General features: G+C 44.2%; 1 protein-coding gene across 13 annotated transcripts in view; it reads right to left on the bottom strand.

The window, feature by feature from the left end:
• Positions 1 to 26562, bottom strand: part of KTN1 (kinectin 1) — a 91272-nt gene that overhangs the window by 27183 nt on the left and 37527 nt on the right. For 9 of the 13 annotated variants that reach the window (XM_054067739.1, XM_054067746.1, XM_054067747.1 and 6 more), the window contains exons 6-25: positions 25504 to 25620; positions 22401 to 22541; positions 18364 to 18470; positions 16714 to 16846; positions 15664 to 15751; positions 15183 to 15349; positions 14466 to 14534; positions 12782 to 12819; positions 12119 to 12209; positions 11741 to 11809; positions 10974 to 11011; positions 10766 to 10856; positions 8365 to 8433; positions 6214 to 6248; positions 5986 to 6076; positions 5047 to 5115; positions 4108 to 4145; positions 2829 to 2919; positions 2596 to 2664; positions 985 to 1022 (exon numbers count right to left, since the gene is read on the bottom strand). In XM_054067739.1, the coding sequence (XP_053923714.1) occupies positions 985 to 1022; positions 2596 to 2664; positions 2829 to 2919; positions 4108 to 4145; positions 5047 to 5115; positions 5986 to 6076; positions 6214 to 6248; positions 8365 to 8433; positions 10766 to 10856; positions 10974 to 11011; positions 11741 to 11809; positions 12119 to 12209; positions 12782 to 12819; positions 14466 to 14534; positions 15183 to 15349; positions 15664 to 15751; positions 16714 to 16846; positions 18364 to 18470; positions 22401 to 22541; positions 25504 to 25620 (1649 nt within the window). The remainder of the gene's footprint in view (positions 1 to 984; positions 1023 to 2595; positions 2665 to 2828; positions 2920 to 4107; positions 4146 to 5046; positions 5116 to 5985; positions 6077 to 6213; positions 6249 to 8364; positions 8434 to 10765; positions 10857 to 10973; positions 11012 to 11740; positions 11810 to 12118; positions 12210 to 12781; positions 12820 to 14465; positions 14535 to 15182; positions 15350 to 15663; positions 15752 to 16713; positions 16847 to 18363; positions 18471 to 22400; positions 22542 to 25503; positions 25621 to 26562) is intronic. The other 4 variants (XM_054067744.1, XM_054067750.1, XM_054067752.1 and 1 more) reach the window with 1 other exon arrangement.

Below are 26562 nucleotides of genomic sequence, written 5' to 3'. Positions count from 1 at the left end.
CTGTTCCTTTTAGAAGGGAATCCCCTAAGACAATCACTCTCCTCTTCTTATTTACTGAGGATGTTTTTATGGTCATCGGAGGATGGAGCAGCCTAGGGAACGTTTCTAGGCTGTGGGAGCCATCCTCTTCATCCCTGGGGATGGGTTCCACCTGCAGCGCTTCGTATTTGTTCCTCAGGGGGATCTGGGGGTTTGTTGTCTGGGTGGGGGGAGCAGGCTTCCATTGGAACATTCCCCATCTCTCGTTCCCCCAATCCTGCAGTTTGCAGGTCGAGTTGCTCAGCCGTGCTGACTCCAGCAGCCTGCTGAGTTTGAGAGGGCGCTGCTCCAGTGATCCATCTCCCTCTCACATTCCCCGATGGCCCTTAGTTTATCCACCTCCTCCCTCAGCTCTGCCACCAGGCGATGGAGTTCCCCCACCGAGCACAGCTCCCACAAGTGGAGCAGCGCCAGAGGCGTGAGGGGGTGTGGGAGGGGGCACTGCCTCCAGAATGGGCTCTGCGGAGCTGCACGGACCCACTGAGCCTCTGCCTGGGGGGCAACATCTATCCCGCTCGCTGCAGCACCCGGAACGGTTTTAATCTTCTGCCAGGCAACCACCATGGTCCATGGTCCCTTCTGGTTGGCCTCCAACCCCTCTCTGCGCCCTCTCTGCTCGAACTGCCGCTCAAACTGCCCTGTTACACTAACGTGCCCCACACCTCTTTGCCACACTCCTCTTCGCCGTGCTCCGGGCCGCTGTCAATTTAATCCCTTCTACGTTAATTTGGGCTCACAAAGCCATGCAGCACTTCACCTTGTTTGCTGTCTCAGACAGGACCAGGTATTTATTAAGGACACACGTCTACCAAGATCAGTGTTAATGGCTTGGCTCACTTAATGCAAAACGCAAACACTATGTAAGAACATTTCGTCTTATACTAGACTGGAGCAGGGAGGCGAGGGGTGCACAGGGCAGATCGGCCGCTTAGCAACTCCACTTACAGAGCCTGAAGTTCTTTGACTTGTGATGCAATTGACACCTATAAAGAAAATAATAAAGGAATTCAGTTCAATGCACATGGTAGAGACACATAAAAGCCACAAACTGCTTTAGGAAGAAATACAGGAAAAAAAGCCATTAGGCATTACTAAAATGAGCACTATTTGTTACAGTTCTGTAAGCATAAACCAGTTTTTTTTTTTCCCATAGGAATATAAATTATGAGAAGCCAAGTGTCTCCTCTATTTACCTTCTCCACATAGTTGAAACGTGACTCCAAGAGCAGAACAGAAAACAGTGCAAATGGGAACACGAGCAGGGCTTGCCAGAGCACCCTTCCACCACAAGAGACAAAAGAAGCAGCAGACATTGATGACAACCATCTCACTAGCACCTGCAGCTCATATCAGAGATCATCCCTGGTCATTTAGACCTTCGCACAAGCAAGTGTTATTTAGATAACACTCTCAATGCCAGCACTCACTGAAATTCCCATTCCAAGGCTGAACATGGATCATAGAAACAAGATGTAGGGGGAATATATGCATTAAAGGCTGACAGTGGCTATCTGTGCAGGTACTGCTGTCCAAAAAGCTTCGTTAATCCTCTACCACAACACGGCAGGAGTTTCCACATTCCCAAAGATCTCTCTGTTCTGCTTGTAAGCTACCAAAAAGCTACAATATCAACCACCTGTGCAGCAAGCATCTCTCATAAGCAGTTTTCCAGAGATGGCAATTCTAAACTGCATTTTGTTCCGGGCTCTGCGCCAGCTCCAGGGAAGGAAAACCCACAAAAATAAGTCCTCCAGTTCCTGGGAATTTGCTTTGGAGGAAAAGCCCAAGACGTCTTCATGATTCTATGAAGCTATGCCCAGAAAGGACAGAATTTACACTAAGGAAAGAAGGGGGTGACATGTTGGAATGCAGCTAAAAAGACTGGGAAGTGCAGACCAAAAGAACACAACAGTCCACACAAACAAGTGGGAAAACTTCCTTACAGCATGATGGATTAAGCTGCCTGCAGAACAGGCCCCCGAAGAAAACAAAAGTTCCCGTTGTTCTGGATGTTAGACAGTAAGTGTGCCAAAAAAGCCAATGCTTCTCCTTTTCTGCATTTCTGATTGCTAGAGTAAAACTGACTCAGCCTAGACAGACTTTCTTTGGACGCTGGGAAGAAAACTCTTAGGTCTACCCAGAAATCAAATGCTATTTGGGCCAGTAGCATTGTTCTAGGCACACAGAAAAGCCCACAAAGGGAGAAGCACCTTCAGCACTTCAGCCAACCTCAAAGGATGTTCCAGTGATTCGTGTTTACTAAAGGGACAGCATGCAATGTGCCCAGCCAGAGCTAACGCTGCAATACTTTAAGTTATAATAATTCTTGCCAAATTTCACATTAAAAGACCAAAAAGCTCAGAAATCCAGGGAAATGTGGTTTCTGAAGGGCAGCAGTAGTTACACTACATATTTACGGCTTGATACCCAAAAACAGCGTAGCTCTACCATTAAAAGTGACATTCACCAGTGAAAGAAAACACGCTAGAACAGAAATGAGTGAGCAGCGCATCCAAGGCAAGGCTGTTTCACACTTCTGGCACTAAAATGTTTTACCTGTTTTTCCATCTCAAGCTGGGTATTTCCTATTTCTTCTTTCAGAGCCTCTATTTCCTGTGTCAAAGCCTTTTCAATGACAAAACAGACAGGATTGGACAATGGAAACACAAAAACGACACAAAAATATGGACGCTACAAGTTCACCTCTATAGAATGCCATGCAGTGACAAATAAATGGCAGTCAGTGGCACAGACACAGAAAGGAAGGGAGGCATTCCAGAAACAGGTACCTGAACAGTCTTCTCCTTGCTTGCTACCTTAAGGATTTCAGCTTGCAGGAGTTCTTCCACTGATTTTATTTTTCCATCCTTCTCGTGGATCCTTAAAAAGAGCAGAGGAACAACATTCACTGGCTGAACAAATGCACTACATCAGCAAACTCACAAGCTTTAAATCTGCTATCGCATCACATCGCCAGGCTCCGAGATCCTCAGTGGCACCCCTACCTACAGCAGCTGCCAGCGCTCACTGCAATCCCAAATCCAGATAGAACAAGGAGGAGAAACAAGACCAGGAAAAGTGCAGAACAAGTTGGCTTTATCTAACCAGCAGTTTATACACTAAATAGAATCATGGAATGGTTCAGGTTGGAAGTGACCTTAAAGCCCACCCAGTTCCAACCCCAATGCCTTGGGCAGGGACACCTCCCACTGGATCAGGTTGCTCCAAGCCCCATCCAACCTGATTCATCCAACCCTTTCACTTGAACTCCTCCAGGGATGAGGCGGCCACCACTTCTCTGGGCAACCTGAGCCAGGGCCTTCCCCCCTCATTGTGAAGAATTTCTTCCTAATACCTGAATTAAATTCTCCTCCCTTCCAATTTAAAGGCATTCCCCCCTATCCTATCCCTCCAGGCCCTTGCTAAAAGCCTCTCCTTAGCTGTCCTGAAGCCCCTTTCAGTACTGCAAGGTCACTATGGGGTCTCTACGCAGCCTTCTCTTCTCCAGGCTGAACAACCCCAACCCTCTCAGCCTGTCCTCATACAGGAGGTGCTCCAGCCCTCTGGCCACCTTCCTTGCCTCCTCTGGACCCACTCAAACAGTTTCTTCATCTTCTTATGTGGGGGATTTTAGAACTGGATATTATTACTGTCTAAAAATTCAAGGTATGGTATCAATAGTCCCTGGAATGACACACACTGAACTTCAGCCTTCATTGGACATTCCAAAGTATTCATCAACTTCAGATGTACACACATAGAGCAAACCAGTTCACCCCTTTCAGAGCTTCTACCGAAGGAAAACAATTAGCTGACAATTCAGCGCTATTCTTTGTCTAATCAAAGCCAGGCTTATGTAGTTAATTGCTCGTCAGAGAAGGAACTTCATTTTCAAAAGGTATTGATCTCACTTGACGTGTTTCCAAAGTGAAAATGCTTCTCAACACACACACACACAGAGTCACTCAGTTAAAAGGAAATAATTTCAGCGAAGCAGAGTATCTTTAAGTCATGGAATAAAGGCAGACAGACGTAACAATGAGAAATTAAATCTGTGCAGGAACTTACACTTTCTGCAGTTCTTCAACCAGTGACTGGAAGGAAACCTGTTCAAAACAGAGCTTAAACTTAGAAAAACAGAAGAGAAAAACAGTCTGCAAGTATCGAGGGGAAAGGAATAGAGAGCTTGAGCTCTTTGGCACTGGGTAAACTACGTAGCAGTCTGAAGATTTTATTTATCTGGCTGCTCTGGAGAAAATCAGCTTTTCGTCTCCAGTTACTGACAAACAAATGATACCAGGTCTGCTGTGAATTCCAGGAAAGCCTAAGCAAATGCACACCATCTGCACCAGGAGAGTTTGAGGTTTGGGACCAGCATCCAATCCGCTAACCTTTTAATACTGGCACCACTCTATACCTCTCCACAGTGACTGTCCTTCTCCTCTCCCATAAATGATTGTCTAGAAACTAAGTGTACTCCTGAGCTCTCTGGATGTTGAGGAAAGGCACTTGCAACCAGCACCGAATGTGCATTGAAAACAATACCACGACAGTGTCACTGAGCAGAGACAAACAGAAGGGACTATCACACCTGCTCAAGCGTGGATTAATATTAGTTAGCTCAAAATAGATGAGAAAAAAATATATATGAGCTCACATATATACAAAATATGTATAAATCAAGCTGGTGCGGTGTGAGCTGCCTACCAGCCGTATCTACTAGGCTAGAAGAAAACCACCTCAGCCATTTCAGTACGTGGCAAACTCAAACCAACCCAGAGCCACTGCTGATTGGAACCTTCACATCTGCCACACTTCTGACACTCACGCAAAGGAAATATTTGACAGAACTATCAGCTTCCAAACCAACACTGGAAGAAAACAGGATGCTTTGCCAACAGGCTTCAAAGACATTTTCACCTTTTTTCCCTTGACTTTTGCAGCCACAGCAAGATTCTTTTTCGATTTAGTTCAGGTGTAATAAAAGTTGGAGATGAAAAGTACTACCTGCTCCGATTGCTGAATTTGCAGACTTTGAAGTTCTTTTTTCAAGGATGAATTCTCCGTTCGCAGAGCCTTTGAAAGCAGACACACAGATAATGAAAGACTCATTTGTTGGGGAAAAAGTGTTAAGCTTGACGGAAAAATCATTTCTTTTAGAACAAGTGAAAGACTTTGAAAGTCTCAGACCCCCTCTGCAGCTGGATTCCAAGTATTCAATAGACTAATTATTCATGATGGACATCTCAGAGTGGACTGCAGCCTATGGGAGTTCAGGGCAACATCAAGGTGATGTGCTCTTATCTCACACAGTTGGTCAACGTGCAACTCCTCCCCAGTACAGAGGCCTCAGTCATGCACCTGGAATTTGGGGATATGGAGAAAGCAAGCATTGTTTTGGCTATGTCCAGGTAGACAGGACACAGCTTTCCAGCAAAACCCAACTGAAAACAGATAGGGATTTTTGGCTTTTCAGATTTCTCATCGTTAACTTCTCTATAAACAGATGAGGAAGAAAGCACCTTTACAATCCCCACCAGAAGTGTCACCAGCCTAAGATCCATTTAACCCTTCAGATCACAAACTAAGCAAGAGCTCCAATACTGCTGAGTTTCTACAAAACACCCTTCCCTAAAGGCAGATCTCTCGCAGATTAGGCAAAATTTACAGCTCTGGAGACATATTCGCTTTCTTCCAAAAGGCATCAGGCAAACAGCCGAGCAAAATCTGCCCTAGAACAAGCAGAGGGAAGCACTTGCTGTACGCCATCCATGCTCACAATTAGATTATATTACCAAAAGCGCTTTAGCCTTGTCTCCACTAGATGCTTTTCTTAGTCAAAAGGAATCATCCCAGCCTGCACTGTGGGCACTCAAAACACATACTTTGCATAAAAAAGCACTTAATCGCTCTTTTCCCACTGAAAGATAACATGAGAGATTTTACCTTCAGCTCCTCCTCTTTATTAGCCACCTGTATGAGTCCTGTCTCAAGCAGCTCTTCAACTGTCTTGATTTTATCATCCTTTTCTCTCATGCTGAGAAATCAAAGTGAATATTAGGAAAAAGAGTTAAGCTTTGAAGGCAGCTTAGCTACCAACACGAACCCTGCTGCCGACAAAACTGCATCTTTACTTTAGCCTCTGACTCAAAAGGAAACAAGAAAGTTTCTCACCTTCTTTCCATCTGCTCCAATGTGTCTTTGTTTGCCTATAAAAAACAATAGGGTGATTTTTTAGGGTGATTAGGTTTTTTGCCTCCATCTTTACTGACAACCACTCTTCTCACCTCTCCTGGGTCAAGGGACAACAGGATGGGAATCAGGAGGGGAACCAGGAGGAGTAAAGCCTCTCCCATTGTAGGGGAAAATCAGGTTCATGACCACCTGAGGAACCTGAACACATATAAGACTATAGGGCTGTACGAGATGCATCCCAGAGTCCTGAAGGAATTGGCTCATGTGGTCACCAAGCCACTTCCTGTGATATTTGAAAAGTGATGGAAGTGAGGAGAAGGCCCTGGTGACTTGGAAGAGCAACACTGTGCCCATTTTTAAAGAGGACAGAAAGGATGACACTGGGAACTACCGACCTGTCAGCCTCACCTCTGTGCCTGGGAAGATCATGGAACAGATCCTCCTAGGGGCTCAAGCACCTCTGCTACAAGGACAGGCTGAGAGAGTTGGGGTTGTTCAGCCTGGAGAAGAGAAGGCTCCAAGGAGACCTTTGAGCAGCTTCCAGCACTGAAAGGGGCTCCAGGAAAGCTGGAGAGGATTCTTTCCCAGGGAATGCAGGGATAGGATGAGAGAGAACTGTTTTAAGCTGAAAGTGGGGAGACCAAGAGGAGATCTTAGGAAGAAATGTTTTCCTGTGAGGGTGGGGAGGCCCTGGCCCAGGTTGCCCAGGGTCAAATGGTGGCTGCCCCATCTCTGGAGATGTTCATGTTTGATGGGGCTTGGAGCAACCTGATTCCGTGGGAGGTGTCCCTGACCATGGCAGGGGGTTGGAACTGGATGAGCTTTAAGGTCCCTTCCAACTGACACCATTCTATGATTCATTGTATCAACAGTGGTTTGGGATTTTAAAACCAGAACTAACTAGAAAGCAGCAACTTAACCAGAGCTTCAGTTATCACACTAACCCAGAGGAAAAATAAAACAGGGATAGAACAACTCTATGGCATGTGTCTTATAGTGACATCGGAAAGATGTCAGACTTCCACAGATCTGTCCTTGATGATTTTACACTGACGGACTATAGGAGTTCTGGGAACAAGACACTGTGGAACACAGGATCCCAGTCTCAGGGAGAGTCAAGCATGCCAAGCACTGTGCAGCATCTAACCCATAGCAGCCAGCTCAGTACCAGAAAAAACCTGCTTCTCGAGCATTTATCAAAACCAAACCCCCACTTGAGGCTCACTCAGCAGAAAATTTATGATTTCTCACCACCACCAGATTGTGTGAGACTGCATGAGAAACATAAGCCGGGTACCAAGAAAAAATCAGCCCTATTTCAGAGAGGACATCAAATCAGCCAGACCCAGGGGAATAAGGCTGCAAATCTGGTTCGCCATCAGAAGAACGGGAGCTGCTCCAGACTGGGAGCTGCCGTCTAGCAGACAGCAGTGCAGAAAAGAAAATAAGTTTCCTGTCCTGCAGGTCTTTTTTCAGTGTTTCAGGGAGTTTTCTCATTCCACAATGGTACAGAGTCAGAGATGTTCACAAGGGCTCTCTCAGGCAGCACTTGCAAAGGAGATGGGGTTGAGCAACACAGCACTTTGAACCTACTGCACCCTCTGTGAGTACCAGTTAAAGTGGCTGCAGCAGGCATGCCATGGGCAAAAATGTACAAGAGAAGGGACTAAAGTCATCATGATATAAACAGTTCTCCCATTCCATGGGTCTGCTCATTGGTTAGAATCAGTTTGAGAATTCAGTTCCAGGAAGAGAGAAAACAGGTAGGGTAAAGATCTTACTCTGGTCTCTCCACAGCCCAGTAGAAGCGGGAAGGGCTGGTTGTTCATGGGGTTTTTTTACTCCTGAAAGCTGCCAGTAACAAGTGGGAGAGGCTGCAGAAATAAGTTCTTATGTTAACTTAGCATTCTTCAGCGGAGAGAAAAATCTACAGTTTGATCAGACACCTTTGTCTAGGTTTGGAGGAGAGTTATGCCTGCCTTGCTTGAACCCTCCATGAGAGAGAAAATACCTAAAAACCAACAGGCTTTGACACCAAGCTGCTCACCTAGGGCCAGCCTGAGAAAAATACTTAAGAAGTTAAAAAGAACAGAAGATATTTGATACACCCTCAGCAAACACTGGCTATACCTGCTCAGACAGGAGAGTCTGCAGCTTCTGAACTTCAGTCTGCAGAGTTGCGTTTTGATCCTTGAGAACCTGTAAAGAAATTTAAACATTCTATCAGTTCAGAACCTTAACTACAGCATTTTCATTACAGCAACGAGGTACTTAAATAGCACAGAAGTCATTACAGGGAGTTCTGTTGAAGCTACATGACTACAAAGAGTCCGTTGCCGTTCTTTCTTGCTTTTCTGTATTAATACTTTTTATCCTTATGTTCCAGTGAGAAATTCAGCTGTTGCCATCTTTATTCCCTGGCAGAGAATCAGACAGCACCAAGCATCAGAGGCAAGAGAAACTGCATTTCCCTCCTAAAGCAGCTATCAAATCTTTACACGATGCTGATACTGCCTCTTACAAAACAATCATCTGATGAAGAAAATGGTCTAGAATCATGTCTCCAATTCTCTTCAGCTGCCTTAACACTGAGGATGCAAAGCAAGGGACTGGCAGTTGAGCAGCAGAGAGAACTGCAAAGCTCCCCCACTTCAGTTCGACTGCAGGCTGGAAAGAGGTGAATTGGGAAGCTCCCTACCACGGACCTTGCCTCCCCTCCAGCGCTCCTGCTCTGTGTAACAGACCCAGCAGCCCCTAGCAGATAGCCTGCCAGTCTAGACTCCTCATACCTGCTTTACAATCCTCCTCCACTATTGCATTTTGCCTCACAAAGTCTTTAAAGACTTGCTTGGTGCTTTACAAAAGTAAAAGGCAGAACACATGATCTGTGCTTCAGACCTGAAGCCTCACAGGGACAACACAGGCAGAAAGGGACAAAGATGAGGATTAAAAGAACTGCTCTATTTTGAACCTGGCTTTTCCCTCCCTTTCACATGCATGGAAGAAAGCAGCCCTTCCTCACGTGGAAGTATTTAAGACAGAGCTGGTCTGGCTTACGTCTGGGATAGAAGACAAGAGGAAGGAGAGACTAGAAAAGCATGTAAGATCCATGCTGAGAGCATGCTATGGATTTGCAAAGTACCACAATGATGACAACCTGTGTTCAGTTCCCTATTCACTTCCCAAAAACTTCTAGAATTCTTTCTACTTGATTGTTGCCATTACTTAGCACTGAGTCAACATCAGCACATAACTGCCCACAACACTAAGGCCTTCTCCCTGGGCAACTGTTACTGCAGAGACCATCGCTCTAAGGGAAGTTGAGATTATTCCTCCTGGTATTCACCTGCCATTTTCAAGTGTTCCACCATGCTGAAACCATACTCCTAAAACAGATCCCTAAGCGCCTCATCTGCCCATCTTTTAAATCCCTCCAGGGATGGGGACTCCACCACCTCCCTGGGCAGCTTCTGCCAGACCCAAGAACCCTTCCCATGAAGAAGTTTTTCCTGATGTCTAATCTGAACCTCCATTGCTGCAACTTGCAGTCATTCCTGTTCTATTAATTGGAAAAACTTATTCCCTCTTATTCTCCAAGAGCCTGGAGAAACTACAGAGCCTTGCAAGGGACTCTCATCAAAACCTCTTTGAAAGTCCCACTTTAATACGTGAATCAGGCTCACTCCCTTCTTGTTAACACCTTCAAAGAGCTCCAGGAGGCTCACAAGGCACAGCTTCTCCTACAAAATCACGCTGCCTCTGTCATTACCCACTCACTCTGCTCCTCGCCAGCAAACCTACCAACCTGACCGGAGACTCAGACCAAGCGACCTTTCACCAGAAACAGAGGAGCAGCAGTACCCAAAATTGGCTTTAGAGGAGACAAAAAGATGAAGCCACCACCATTCTCACGGAAAAGGTCTACTTCTAACAGCTGAAGTCCAGAAGAAAAAGCCCAAGGTGGCAAAGGGAGAGGAGTTAAGCTGCTCTCTGCCCATGCCATCAAGAAACAAGCATAATTTCTGCTGTGCAAACCCCACATGTCATAACTAAAAGCTTCAACAATTTAGCTGCAGCCTTACAAGAAACGATCTGGAAGATGGCAAGAGAAAAACAGGCTGTTTTACACCTACCTTGACAGAAAAAAAGGACTCGACAACACAATAACTGAAGCAGCAAAGGCTCACACCAAGGCCTTGGAAGTCATATTAGAAAGCGGAGTGCAGGAAAACCACAATAGCTTTTACTGAACAACCTCCTCCGTCAGATTTCAAAGACCTTGCTCTTCACAACGACACCGCACTCAACTTGTGCTACCCCACTCTTACTCTGATGCACAGCCTGCTGCCACCGCTGTGACATCCCACATGGCTCTTGCCTTGTGGCCTGAGTACTATAATTTACCTAAACACCCCAAAGTCTGATCTACCTTATGAATCAACACTCAATTGTATTAACTGCTCCACAGCCTTCGAAGCCTGGAAAATCTCCTGTACGTAAGCACAAGGATAACAGCTATTCTGTACCTTACCTTGAATTCTTCTTTTGTGTTTGAAATCTGAGCAAGTTCTTCTCGAAGCTGATCTTCAAGGGTTCTTATTTTCTCATCTTTGATGTGAAGGCTGAGATACAGCAGAACAGTTAAATACGTTTTCTCACCCAAGTCTTACAAAAAGCAGTGAATCAAAAGAACATAAAAGACTGGCAAACGTTGTTTACCAAGTCCCGGAGCTATTTACCTTTTATGCATCCTTTCCAGCTCATGTGCAGCAGCAGCCTAGATTATAAAGAGGATTAACACAGACTTAGGATACATCACATGATTCAATCAACCTTTCATTCCACAATATTAAAAAGCTAGAACAAGTCATTTGGCCTCTCGGCACATGACTCGCCAGCAAGAGGGAAAGCGGTAAGCTCCTCTCCGTATGCTTTTACACCACCACTACACACCAGGCAAGCGCACAATTACACAAAGGGAAGAAGATCTCAGATTCATTTGACAACCAGGATTATCTCTAATTAAACACTGCATTTGCACCTCTGTAACAAACAGGCCACCAAGCAGTAACAGAGGGAAAGCACTCTGTTTGGTTCTAAGGATCTGTCCAAGGAGAGGCAGGTGGGTTTGTGTGATTTTGGGTATTTTTAGAGGAATTCTTTACAATCCTTGTATGCGAACAGCAGGACTGCATATTTGAGCTTCACTTCCCTGAAGTGCCCTGCACTCTGCATGCCTACACATCTAAACCAAGCAAATAGCTTCAGTAACTTGGATTTCCAAATAAGAAACAGATTCTGCTGGTGAAGGAAGGGTAATAAGTAGCCTTCCCACCAGCTATAAGAACTCCAGGGAATCGCGTATTAGCCTGATTCTGTATTCTCTCACCTTTAATGTGCTTAAGCACAGCTCACTTAAAGTCAAATGGATCTGCATTTGCATTTCTGACAGAATAGGCAGTGGGAAGGGAGTAAAATTAAATATGTAATGAAATAATTATTTTACCTGTTCATTTGTCAGAGCCTGTAACTTCTGTACTTCTGTTTGCAGGGATAGGTTCATATTCTGCAAGACCTGAAAGAAGGAGAAAAACAAATATATCTGCACTTTGCATAGAGACAGTATTTCAGGTAAGTTCAGTCTCCAGTGCACAGTATTGTGGTCACTTTCTGAAGGACCCTAGATGCAATAGCAAGGAAAAAACTAAAGCTTTCATATCAACTGCATCCCAGCATCAAGCACTGGTGCTGCCTAGAACAGCAAATCAGCAGAGTTGTAATTGAAAGAGCTGGTTCAAGACTCAAAGGCAGCCTCACACACTTCATTTTGTACACGCAGCCAAGAAGGCTCTCCCTGTACCAGCTGGCAGGGCTTTTATTATACCTTGAGCTCCTCCTCCTTGCTGGTTAAGTTGGCATGTTCATTGCTTAATGAGTCCTCCATCTGCTTTATCTGTTTGTCCTTTTCTGCAATCCTGCGCAAACGAGAAATGATGAGTTGTCAGTACAAAAAGGTCTTGGATTAAGTGGTACACGAAGCATCAGACTAAACACAAGATACACGCTGGCCCCTAAGTCCAGCTCCTACTCTAACTCCTGCTGACAGTACGCTTTGAGTCTGAAAGCTTTTCTATCCATTTTAAATCTTGTTTGCTTGCCAAAAATTAATGGGACACACTCTCTAGCTCTGAAACGGAACAACTAACCCATCTCCCAAAGGGAGAAACCTCCTGGCACAGCCAAATAGTCACAATCCTCATGGTCATGCACATTCCTGCACGCCGCACTGACCCCTGCACATAGGCACTGGCAAACAAGAGGAGACAGTGCTTTCTACGTAGCAAATAGAGCCACGTACAACAGACTCCAAACCTGAGGCCAGACACGGAAGGGAAATCCGCAGGAAATCAATCTCATGGTGAAAAGTTAAAAGCCCAGACAGCAACATTTCCTTCACCAGTCCCTCCCATGTGCACTGCACGAGCGTGGAGGAACTGTGTCGTGCACTAAAAACCAGTAACAAACACCAGAGGAAATGAATGCTCACACTTTGTGTAGTTCTTCTGCCAGGACTGAAGCTGAAGTCTGTAAAAAGGAAAACAAAAGAGCTGAAAATAAAGCAAGTCAAAGCATCATCACCTATAGTGAGCCAAGAATCACATTTGTAAGATTTGTCTTGTTATTTTAAATTGGCACGGGACATTTCCAACAACTAATTCCTGGCAATGGAACAGTAAAGGAATACCAGCACAAACTAATATCCCTTCCCTTTTGGCCTAAGGCAACTCTAAGGGAAAACTGAACCATCTTTTTTGCCCTTTATCAGATTCAATCAAGCCATGGGGATCATCAGCACTTGCCTCCCGAGGATTACGTGCTTTACAGGACATTCTGCTGACAAACCAGTTGAAGAATTTCAAGAAAACCCTGCACGGTGCATTAGAAGCATCAGCATAAAACCAGCAAGTGGCACTGTTCCTCCCTGGAGAAAGCCTATTCCTATGAGGTGGAACTTCCATGTTCATTTGTGCTTCAGATATATGGTTCTCCGTATCCAGCATTACCCTCCCCCAGATGCTGGATCTCACAGAGCTTGTGTTCATGCAGCCCTACAGAAATTCCTACATAGCCTTACCTGGATAGAATCATAGAATACTTTGGGTTTGAAGGGACCTTAAAGATCACTCAGTTCCAACCCCTCTGCCATGAGCAGGAACACCTTCTGCTGGATGCGGTTGCTCAAAACCCCATCCAACGTGGCCCTGAACACCTCCAGGGATGGGGGCAGCCACAGCTTCTCTGGGCAGCCTGGGTCAGTGCCTCACTGTCTTCACAGGAAAACATTTCTTCCTAAGATCTCATTTAAACCTCCACTCTTTCAGCTTAAAACCATTCCTCCTCATTTTACCCCTACACTCTCTGATCAAGAGCCCCTCCCAGCTTTCCTGGAGCCCCTTTCAGTACTGGAAGCTGCTTTAAGGTCTGCCCAGAGGCTTAAAACCATTCCCCCTTGTCCTAACACTATGCTCCCTGTTTAAGAGCATCTCCCCAGCTTTCCTGTAGCCACTCTAAGTAATGGAAGGATCATACGCATAGAGAAAAAAGAAAGGACCTCATGGCCTTTCTGAGCTGATTTCTGAGCCCTAACTCTTCATGGAAATAACTCCAGTGAACTCCAAGGTTTTAAATAGTGTCTACCACAGAAATCATGGCTGGAAAAAAAACTACTGAAACTAAAATTTTAAACTATTTTAAACTAAAAAAAACTGTTAAAATTTCAGAAATTAGAAGAATTTAGAATTGTGCAGGTTTGGTGGTTTGGTTTTTATCTTCTGCACAGAAATCACCGCTGGAACGAAGAAGCAGCTTTATATGGGAGCTTCTGTAAGACACTGCTTCTCAACCTGATGCACAGGGGAAAAGCACAATCGGATAGTTCGCAGGACCAAAGAACCACAAGACAGAATTGTACACATGTAAAGCTACAGAAAACAAGCATTCAAAGAGGTCTTGTACCCTTTGGTTATAAATTAAAGCCAATACAGGAAGAAATAAGTGAATTTTTTTTCCCCAACAAGCACAGAGGCTTAGGTTTTACAACAGCTTGGGAAGCATCAGAAAACAGAATGCTAATGAGTCTTTGCTTTCAGCATTACATATCTCCTATCAGGTACAAAAACATCTTTCATTGGAAGTTCACAATTCAAGACAGCAAAAGGAAGACGCTGTACCTGGGCTGCCATTTGTGAATGGAACTTTTGAAGCTGGGCATTCAAAGCATCGTTCTGCTCAATCAGCTCCTTGTAAGAGAGCACAGAAAGAAAAGCAGGCTGAGACGTGCAGCTAGTCAGCTTCTCCTAGGTTTAGTTCTTTGCCATGATTACATTTAGTAAAAACATTTTTAGCATTTACATGTCAGACACTTTACAAAGTGCTACTTTTCTCCCCACTGAGATCAACCAGTTTGAAACGTAAGAACCTGTTCTGTATCAAAAGAAAAATATTCCCTGCCCCACCATACGCAATTTGGTTTCCCTGTAGCTCTCAAGATCTGTGTCCATGCTGCCTGTCACCACTTGATGCCAGGAGGAGAGCGATCACTCCAGAGAGCTCTCACAAACATCAAAGGCACACAGCTGCTCTTCCAGGGTGTTCCCCAGACGATAGCGTCATTTCACAGCTTAGGAAGTTGCCTGGGTCAGCATCTTTTCCCAAGCTGCCTGGAGTGTTTCTCAAGTGTGAGATTGGCCCAGACCTCCTCCCAGCAACACACATGAGGTCTCACTTCATATGTGGCCAGAAGACAGCCTGGCACAGCTTTTCTCATTCTTTATTCACTGGGAAAGCTTTACTAAAGCAGCATTTCAAGGCTATTACTGTGTTTCTATAGGGGGAAAAAAAAAAAGGAAGGAAAAACCAGACCCTTGAGATACTTCAGCAATACTTACCTGCACCTGCATTTGCATGGAGTCCTCCGCAGAAGCCCTCTTTTGCTCAGCTTCCATTAACTGCAACATCCTCTGCTCCAGCTGCTGTTTTGAAACCATTGTATCAGTAAGTTTACTGTGCAAGCTCTGGATTTCATTGTCTTTGGCCACAAGCTTATTCTGCACATCTGTGGGAGAAATATCAAGATTTTAATTCAGAAGTATATATTTAATTCTGCGAGAAACAGCTTTCACTGTAAACGGGGAGGTTGTTTAGCAGCCTCATTCCAGCAAGCCAAGGTTTGGTTCCCTCATCAGCATTCACGCTAACCGGTATCACAACACACTATTTCCCCAGGGTGCTGAAGCAGCACCGACTTCACCTAAGCTTTATTTAAGCCATTTACTTGATAATGCCCTTTTTTAACAAACAGCAACAGCCAAATCACTGCGGCAAGTGTTATTTGGGAACTGTGTTACATGGGAATGCTGTGCTACGTGCCTTGCTGTGCTGCTTCGTGTTCTGCTGTTCTTTTCCTGAGATAAGCCTGGATTTCTTCCCATCTTCTCTCTGCTTCCTGCTGCTGGACCTTCACATTGAAGAGAAATTCGATGAATAAAAAACAGTCACACCTTTAATTTATTTTTTAAGTGCACCTCTTTAGTGCTATTCCCAGAACATATGGCAATGAAACAAAATTGTTTCTTGCTTCCATTAGGGCACATCAGAGAGAAAATGTCCTGTAATCCTCCTCCTAGAGCAGTTTAGCCTATTAATTTGAAAGGCAAATTGCAAAGAGGATTTCATTGCAGGCTCCTAACAGGATGGTTTCTGTAATATCAAAGTGTAGCATCTTTGCCCTGCAAGTTCAGAACTAACACTAGAAGCTCAACTAGTCACATAAACCTGCATCTAGTAATTAAAACTTGTCTGCGCTCCAGATACCAACTCTCCACCTGCAATAGCTGGAGGCACAGAGAATTCTGGGTATCTATGAATTAATTGCAAATAGGAAAAAAGTAATGAGCTCTGGATTGGCATTGTCACCCAAGGAAAAAAATTAATAAAGACTTTTTTCCAAAGAAAAGGAAGCCAGTCTATTTAGACTAACTCTTAAAACATGTATTTATTTTAAAAAATAAGCGTGCATTTAAGCAAAAACACAGTGTTTCAAACGAAAACCACCCAAGGACATCACCATCTGGATGAACGACTCCAAAATATTGAACCTTGCTGGAATTGTATGCTTATAGAAAGCAAAGTTCAACACCACAGGTTAAGCTTTCTAAAGGTATTTATCTGGAAGGAGAAGTTTCACTTCATAGAGGGGTTTCTCATAACTCAAAACCCAGAGCATGGAATAAAAATACTAAAGAAACCCATAGGCTAGCTCAGCCTATCTGAAAATAGATACTTGCACATAAAAATATGACAGATTTAGTCGCCAGGGAAGTGGCTTAAGCAGTTCTCACACACATGTCCCACTCGATTCATACTTGGCTCAGATAAAGCCTTGAGCACAACTCGACAGGCAGAGAAAACTCAAGTCACCTTTAGTTGAGCAACTGCCTGCTCTGCGTTCTTCTTCTGGAGCTCCTCTTGTTGCAGTTTGCTGTTCTTCTCTCCCAGCTCATTCACCAGCCGAGCACAATCCTGGCGCAGTTTGTTCAGCTCAGCCGACTGCCTAAAAACAAACATTTCCACAGGGGTTTGGTTTTTGGTTTCCTTTGGGGTTTTTAAACACAAGAAGCACATAGGCCATAACAACAGCTACTCAAATATCAACACCAAGTCCTGTATTTGCAGTCAGAGGGCTGTACTGGGTGGGTTTATTCCCCCCCCTACACTGCTTCATCATAGGGAAGGGATGAGGGTCGGGTACTCCTGGTCATCAGCACAGCACTGTGTCAGAAACAAAAGGTCAGCAATAAGCCACAAGCATCAGTTTAAAAGGTTTGCAAGCTGATGGGCATAATTTTGCCAGGGTTACATAAACTGAAGAGGCTCAGCATAAGGAAAAGTCTCTCATTGAAATTCACATTCCTTTCCTCTTCCTAAAAGGATTATTGATCTCTGACTTACTCAAGACTATTCCTCCTGGACTACTGAACGCATCTCTTCAGACTATACTTTGTCTCCTGTCCTTGACTTATGTATTAACTTATAATGGTATCTGATGCGCTCTTTCACTCACGGAGAGAAGCAGCATTTGTATAGCCCAAGGGAAGACTTTAAAAGGCTCCCCTTTGTGTCTAAGCAAATAAAAAGGATTTTATTTTTATCCTAAGTTCACTTAAATTAAGCATTTTTTGAGATAACTGTCTAAGAGATAACGATGCTTCATTTCTACAAACGGGAGAGCTAAAATCAAGGTAACAGCACCCTTCTCTGAGCGCTGATCAAGCTGCTGCGGGAGGACACATGCAGGGAGCAGAACACAGCACTGCTGAGCTACAGAAACTGTTAACACAAAGGTCCATAAAGCAGCAACATCTCTGCAAGAACCGCATAGGCAGAAAAGGAAAACACAGAGCCCTTTCCAAGTCCTGACAGTGGTTTTGACATTATGGTCTCCAACAATAACAAATCAAATATCTGAGAGGATATAAAGTGTTAGGTTTGCTTTACGGAAGAAGCCCACTGGCAGCAATTCACTCATCTTACCAGGATACTCAGCTTTTGCTATGATACACACAATCCTCTCTGCCAGCTCAGGGCAGCCTAAGTCATAACTCACAAGAAATGAAACCTCGAGATGCCATTTTGTTTCTCCAAGCATTTGCAACACCAGCAGATAAGTCCAAGGTACCGTTAACCGTGGGGTGCCGAGATTGTTTTTTCCTTATTGAAAGACTGATTTATGACTACAGATCCCTCATCCTCCCAGGAAGCCAGCGTCAGCACCTCTCCTAAAGCCCCAGGGGAAAGGGCACCCTGTCAAAAACATCAACTGTGGCTGCACACCTCTTCACTTCTCTGTTGAAGTCTCAGCACTCACACTCTACAAGCTAAAACTGATAAGAGACAGTAACTGGTTTTGAAAGCCTTGGCTCAATGCAGATACAAACAGCTACCGCCCCAGCCCAAAATAACTCTGTTTCTAGTTTAACCATAAATTCAGAGACAGTCAAGGAGATGGAAACAAAAGGAGCCTCTTCAGGGAAGACTTAAACACAGAGCTTTTAGTAGCTGCTAACGTACTTGCTTTCCATTTGATTGGTAGAAGTACTGACAGCATCTCTCAGGATACCGTTTTCCTGCTTCAGGTGGCTTATTTCTGCCTCCACCTGCTCACGAAGTTGCTGGAACTGATAGGGGAAAAAAGATCAATTACAAAAAGGATTAAACTAAGAAGCAATTAAAAAAAAAAACCCACAACTTGTAACAGCAGATATCACATCACTTTAAATAAATAAAACTAAGTAGATATTTGGAGGAGGGGAGAAGAAGCTCTACCTCCTTCTCACACACCCACTCTTACACTGTGCAACTCAGACTCTCTTGTTTGAATAAAAGCAGCAGTTTCCTTTTATACCAACTTATCAACTTGTGTATCAAGGCAATCCTACTTTTTTATAGAATCATTAGGGTTGAAAAATACCTCCAGGATCATCAAGTCCAACTATCAGCCCAAGATCACCAAATTTTGAATAATGCACAAGCATTACTGAGGATACTGAGCACTCCACTCTATAACTTCAGATATCGATCAATAACTGGATATCAGTATATTCTTTTTTCCAAGCAGAAATAAAAATGAATGCACTGTGAATTAACATTAGAAATTTACAAAACCTCTAAATAACAGATAAAAAAATACAAAATAACTAACAATATACAGAGGATAACTGAAAGGAGGTTGTAACAAGGTGGCTGTTGGTCTCTTCTTCCAAGTAATAAATGATGAGACAACAGGAAATGGCCTCAAGTTGCACCAGGGGAGGTTTAGATTGGATATTAGGAAAAATTTCTTTACTGAAAAAGTGGTGAAACATTGAAAGAGGCTGCCCCGGGCAGCAGAGTCTCCATCCCTGGCGAGGATCATAAAGCATGTAGATGTGGCACCTTGGGACATGGTTTAGCAGGCACAGTGGTGTTGGGCTGATGGCTGGACTGGATGAGCTTAGAGGTCCTTTCCAACCTCAACTATTCTATGAGAGCATGCACACTGCAAAAAGCTAGTGTTGACCTAATATCCTGAAGTCAAGATTATGAAATAGAGCCTTTATTCAGGCAATAACATGGTTTGATTGCACTTTCAACAAGGTTCCAAATTGAGGTAGAAAAAAAAACCCCGATAATCCAAAGTTTCTTCAGAATAGTGCAAACAAAATCAAAGGAAAGGATTCAAATGGAAAGATGGACTCTGTATAAGCACACAACACCAAAACCGATCTTAGAGCCCAACAGGTTGCTTTGAACATCGTTGAGCACCTACAGCTGTAACACTTTCTGCCCTCTACCAGTGCCAGTTTGTAGATACGGCTGACACCATTTCCAACACCCAGTTTCAAATTGCTGACTCACCAGTGAGGAGTTTGTATATAAACCTCGAATCCTGGGTTCAATTTTGGGCCCCTCACTACAAGAAGAATATTGAGGGGCTGTAGCACATGCAGAGAAGGGAACGGAGCTGGAGAACAAGGGTTATGAGGAGCAGCTGAGGGACCTGGGGCTGCTTAGCCTGGAGAAAAGGAGGCTGAGGGGAGACCTCATCACGGTCTACAACTACCTGAAAGGAAACTATAGTGAGGTGAGTGTTGGTCTCTTCTCCCAAGTGACAGGTGACAGGATAAGAGGAAACGGCCTCAAGTTGTCCCAGGGCAAGTTCAGATTAGGCATCAGGAAAAATTTCTTCACAGAAAGGGCTCTCGGGCCCTGGCAGAGGCTGCCCAGGGAGGTGGTGGAGTCACGATCTCTAAAGTGGTTCAAAAGACTGGTAGATGAGGTGCTTAGGAGTATGGTTTAGTAGTGGACAGGTACAGTTGGACTTGATGATCTCAAAGCTCTTTTCCAAGCAATTCTATGATTCCAAATCCAAACAAAACAGCAGGAGACAGCAGCCTCTTTTAGAAGAGCCACCTGCAGCCCAGAATCAGCACAGGTAACAAGCTGTTCCTTGGAGTTCATAACCTTTGTTATGGAGTTCTTTCCTTCCGTTCTTTCTCCCTTCCGTTTTTGGTAAAGCCAACAGCCACGCAAGATTACGACAGAATCCCTTGTCACTGGAAGCCCTAACAATTAAGTTTCAGCTTCTCTGCCACGCCACAGCGTATCAGCAGGGGGAGCAGAACCAGAGCACTGGTTCTTTGGTGCATCCTTTCTCCAGCTGTAATTGCGACAGCAGTGTTCAAAAGCCACAGGGTCATGCCCGCATCTCCTTCCCCCTCTCCAGCCCACAGTTACACCCTCCTGGTGTGCAACAGTCTGTATAGGTTCAAAGGAAGTTGTCTCTGCTCAGAAGAACGTAGTCTGCTCCAACACTGCAGAGATGCTGCTCTCTGGAGTGCCAGAACAGAAGATACAGGGCTGAAGCACCTCTGCTACGAGCACAGGCTGAGAGAGTTGGGGTTGTTCAGCCTGGAGAAGACTCTGGGGAGATCTTAGAGCAGCATCAAGTACTGAAAGGGGCTACGAGAAAGCTGCGAAGGGACTTTTTACAAAGGCCTGGAGTGACAGGATGAGGGGGAATGGCCTTAAATTGGAAAGGGGAAGATTTAGATTCGACATTCAAAAAATTCTTCACGCTGAGGGTTGGGAGGCCCTGGCACAGGTTGCCTGGAAAAGTCACAATGACCTATCTTTGGAGGTGTTCAAGGCAAGGTTGGATGAGGCTTGGAGCAACCTGGTCTGGTGGGAGGTGTCCCTGCGCACACCAGGGGTTTGGAAGAAAAAGATCTTTAAGGTCCCTTCCAACCTAAACAACTCTATGATTCTATGATACGGCATTAAATCTGTGAGGTTCGCATGCTGGGCTTGACACCGTGACGGTTGTATAGCAAAAAATACCAGAATGTCAAAGCTAAACACCAAGCGGGCTGGTATAAGAGGGGCTGTTATTCTTATAAGTCTGAATTAAGAGTTGTCTCATCTGATGAGGCAAACACTTCTGATGTCACTCTATTACAACACAACTTCAAGATAGCAACAAGAGTCTTAATGCGAGTGTCTGCCCTTCAAATACTTTCAGCAAAGCCCTTTCCCAGGCAATGGTATTTCTTGTACGTTTTGCCATGTTGTCACTCTTTATTTTAATTTTAAAAGGGAGATTTATCAGCTGGCAAATGATCGTCAGCATTAGTGGCTCTCAAGTTGAGTATTCCAGTTCAATTTTACCCTTTAATTGAATAACACCTCAGCAGAATACCAAGAAGGAAAAGTAACCAGATCAGAGACCAGCTGCCTAGCTAGCACTGGTCTTTCATGCACTACAAAAGTCACCTACAAGGTCATTTTGTCTCTCTTTTTAAGCCAGGAAACTGCCACAAAGCATCCCATGCTCATGCAGACGTGTGATACCACCAGCTACCAGCACGCTGTACCTAAGGCTTGGGGTAACCAGTGCAGCCAGTTTCTGTACGAGCAAACAACAAATGCTAAAAAAACAATTTCTCAGTGATGCAAGAAGTAGTTACTACTACAATAAAGTGGTGTATTTTTATTTAAGCTAAAGTACAGTTAATTTTCACCTAACAAGTTGTGGCTTTTGAACCTTAGAATATCCCTTTTGTAGCATGTTTTCTTTGGTAGCATGTTGTCTTTAAAACTGTGTTTTCCAGACACTGTTCATTCTTTGAAAATAACTGCTTGTGTGAAATATGATCTGTGCTGAACAGATGTCTCTTCTTCTGTAATCACCTGTGTTTGGAGTTTTCTATCTCAAATCCAAGGCCAAGGAGAGAGCTGGAGCCAGGTCCAAATTAGCAAGAGTTTTGACTGTTGCAAAGTTTCATAACATTCAAATTAGACCTTGGAAAGTAGTAGAATATGCATAAGATTTCTGGGAAAATACATGCATATTCATGTAAGTGGGAAATACATTCTGTAACCAGCTCGTCTCATTACACGCAATTGATGGAGATCATTCCTGCATGCAGCCGAGGCCTGATAAAAGCCGTTTGCTTTCTAAAACTCCAAAACGAGTCTTGGAAAGTTTATTTGCCAGCATTTTCACTATCATCAGCACTGACCTGCTTGTGCATGAACATGAACTCCAAGAGTTTTGGTAAAGCATTTACCTTCATCTTCATCTGCTGAGATTCTTGGTAGCTAACGTGGATTTTGTTCTGAAAAGTGCCATGCTCCTTTTCCAGCGTGTTGATGCGTTCTCGCAGTTTTGCTGTAATCAAGCCATTCCTCTCCTTTTCTGCAACCAGCTCCTTGGGTGGGAAGTGGAACAAAAAAAGGAAAGAAGTCACTTACTGCTCCTTTCTAGAGTCTAACAGTGCTTTAAGACAACTAAAAATACAGTAAGTGGGCATCAAATCAAAGTTAGCATCAATCTTCACTCAGGCAAATTAGCATTAGACCTGATCAAACTTCCAGCACCTTTACAGATTCACAGAATGGTTTGGGTTGGAAAAAAACTCAAAGCCCATCCAGTTCCACGCCCCTGCCATGGGCAGGGACACCTCCCACTGGATGTGGTTGCTCAAAGTCCCAATCCAACCTGGTCTTCAACACCTCCAGGGATGGGGCAGCCACTACTTCCCTGGGCAACCTCTGCCAGGGCCTCACCACCCTCATTGTGAAGAATTTCTTCCTAATATCTAGTCTAAATCTCCCCCCTTCCAATTTAAAGCCATCCTCCCTCATCCTATCACTACAAGCCCTTGTATAAAGTCTCTCCAAAGCTTTCTCATAGGCCCCCTCGAGTACTAGAATGTTGCTATAAAGTCTCCATGGAGCTTTCTCTTCTCTTTACGAAGATTTACGATCAGCATAACTTCACATTTATTAAAAAGAGATTTGCTAATTTGAACACTGATCTTCTATTGTCTCGGAAGTACTGGATTCTTATTTCTACCAAGTATCGCATAGGGCATAGATTTTCATCCCAAGTTTAGTAAAATGGAAGCACACAGGTAAAGAACTGGGGCAAACCATGGAGCTGCTTTGTAGCAGGTTGCAAAGCCAACACTGAATACAGGAGATGGGCTATAGAATCCAGCAACAGTTCTGGATCTCACCAGCACGACTCAATATTACAGCTTTCAGATGAAAATACACATTGCTATTTAGATTAATCATTTATTAGCCAGTAAATCAACCCAGACACCTGAGAAATCCATAAAGCTGCTCCTCTGCACTACAAATGCAGCAAGCATAAACATTAAGTGCAGCTTCCAGCAAACTTCCATCCCAGAACCAGGTTCAAGTGTCACCAGCTATGCCACAAAGCTCCTTACAGTGTCAAGGAGCCTTGACACCTAATTTAAGTGCTCTAAATTATTAGCCTGAATACCCTCCATCTCTTCAGACTAATTATGGCTTTTTCTCATTTCAATTTAAATAAAAGCTACCATCTCCTTTCAGACCCAACTTTCTGCCTTCAGGAGGCTGCTCCCCGTGAACAAAATAGGTGACACGAGTTCCCAAGCCCAAGTTTTCTGAGGTTCTTAAGAACTTTAGTCACAACAGAAGTTTTAAGCCACTTCTGGAGGTGTTTAAGGGACGGGTGGACGAGGTGCTTAGGGGCATGGTTTAGGGAGTGTTAGCAATAGTTGGACTCGATGACCCAGTGGGTCCCTTCCAACCTAGTGATTCTATGATTCTATGATTCTGAAAACACAGTCTAAACAGCTTGACACAAAGCCTCCTCCAAGTTATATTTGCACTTGCAAAGATGCAACAAAGGTACAAGGATATATCGCAGCTTCCTTCTACCCCTCCACCAGTTCCACCATCCATCTGCAGTTCTCACTCACCCAGCCACCCCGCAAGAGATCTTGGGGAGATTAACTTTCACCTAGCTCGTGTTTTGCCAAATACTTCTGATGTCAGGCACCTCTTGCTCTCATTTATCCTCTCAGTTATCATCTTTATCAACACTCCTGCAGGCACATCTCTGTACCTTGAAGTCCCTCCATAGCTCTGGGCTGTGTTTTCAGAGAAACACGTTACTTGGCAGATAAGAGCTTTTTGTCAGTCAAGCTGAGTTTTCTCTCTTGTTTATCTTGCTAGTTTGACACTGCAGCAACTTTGCTTTTACCCACTTTCTCCTAGCTTCCAGGAACACCCATTTATTCCTCCTCCTTTCCCTCCCCCAATCCAGATGGCAAAAATTCCAGCAGGTCCTACCTTGCCTCCTGAAACACTGCCTTGCAGATGTTTTTTCCCCCCAACAACACTGGCTTCCTCCACACCCAGGCTCCTTCACGCATTCCCTCTGCTCCTTCACCAGCAGATACCTCCCCACTTTCATTCTGCAGTCCTGAGCCAGAGATCTTTTTTCATGCCTCCGAACACATCACAAGTCCCTTCTCCCTGCCATTACATATGGACTATCCCAAACCTCTCGTTCCCACCTGCAAATGCACACCTACCCATGTCCTGCCAGCAACTCATTCACTCACTCCTTTCTTCTTTTCTGCCAAGATTCCCAAATTCCATGTCCTCTGACCAGTGCTCCTCTTTAGTCACCTAACTTTCTGTGCCCAACTCTTGTCCCAAAACACAAACTGATGCCTGTGTCTTTCAAAGCGACCCAAAATACAAGAATCCTTCCCACAAGAGTCCTTCATTCACTCCATATCTGCCTAATTATTTGTTCTACCGTAACTGGTTCCTCTGAAATCTCCATAAAAATGAGAAGTCAGGTTTCATTTACGAGTCTGGACAGCAATACATCAGCAGCCCTGTAAGCCGAACGCAATCAGAGCTGCGAATCCAGAGGCTAAGCCAGCAGCCTGAGCCTTCTGTACCTTCCTCCTTGAAGCAAACTGATGACTGCTGTGCCCAGAAGCACACAAGTGTGTGAATGCTATAAAAGAACATGTAGCAAATTAAAAGTGTGATGCAGAAAAGGTGTTCAGTATTTGCATCTACAGATCCATATTATACTCATGAAGGAAAGTGTTTTTAAAGTAATCTTTTGAAAAGATAAATAGTCTCAGCCTAAAAGTCTCAGTAAACAAACTCTACTCTGCATAAACACATTAATAGCATCATAAAACCAAACATGGTGTCTTAGCAAGCTTTCCCAGCTTTTTCCATACAAAAAAAAGTTATATCTTTCAATTTATTCTAAGCTCGGTAAGCCACCATTTGCTGGCTGCTAGTCCTAAAAGCCTCTGCTTGTCTCTCACGGCTCTCACTACACATGAACGTCTTTAGCTTTACCTGGGTTAGCTGCTTGCACTGCTCCTTCGCAACGGCTGCCTCCTCCTTCATCGCAGCAAGCATTTTCTCTTTTTCTTGTAGCTGGTGTAGAGCTGCAGCCGACTCAGCCTTGCTAGCCTGCAGCAAAGGTACGTAAAAACAATCATACATGCCAGAAGAGCAGCACAAGAGCAGTCAGCAGAGCAAACTTGAGAGGAAGAACCCCACCTCCCGCCCCTGAATCGCCTGTGTGTGCAGCGTACGTGGCACCACCGGTACCCAATTCTGCTGCTAATGGATCCCGCAGCACCAATTTCATTACACAAGGAAATGCATTTTCAAATGCACCAAAACCAATAAAGAGAATAAATGGGCTCTTAAGGTGCTTCCATGTTGGAAGAAAGCTGCTACGGTGGCACTGGGGAAAATAAAGAACAGCCATTAAGAGAAATAAAGGAAAGAGATAGATAGATGCTGAATCATTCAATAACTGAGGTTGGAAAAGACTTCTAAGATAGCCTGGTCCAACCCACACTCAAAGCAAGTATAATCTAAACTTAATCTCTTGAAATATCTCACTACAAAGGGAAAAAAAGGGAACACTGATCTGGTCCCTCCTTCCACTTCACAGGAGAGCCCCAGCCGACACAATTACGTGGCTACTGGCACACTGACACACAAGGTTTCAGAGATCCTGCAGGGAAAAGAAGAAGAGCAATCCCCACAGTCCTGTCATTTGTATACTGCTCCTAAAATGAAATAACTCCATGAAGGGGCAAACCTGCTAAAATCTGTGCTCCATGAAGTCTGATAACTGAAGCAGCAAAGCAGCTTTAGTTCCCTAAACACACTCGGAATATGTTTGGAAGTTCTCCTTCAGTGCTCTTGCACACGTATTCAGCACAAAACACGCTGCCAGTATCTTACACAAGCTACAGATCAGAAATCGTTCATAATTCCATCTACGGAAACCTATAATTTTTGGTTGTATACCAACCCAGGAACCCAATTTGATCCTAAAGCTTTAGCTCTAAAATCAAACCTTCCTTTAAAATAAAAAAATACAGATAGCAAGTTGGC

This window comes from Cuculus canorus, chromosome 5 (genome assembly GCF_017976375.1).
Source record: "Cuculus canorus isolate bCucCan1 chromosome 5, bCucCan1.pri, whole genome shotgun sequence".
In the NCBI taxonomy this organism is placed as follows: Eukaryota; Metazoa; Chordata; class Aves; order Cuculiformes; family Cuculidae; genus Cuculus; species Cuculus canorus.
The sequence above is the reverse complement of the archived record's forward strand: the minus strand, read 5'-3'. Positions and strand labels throughout refer to the sequence as shown.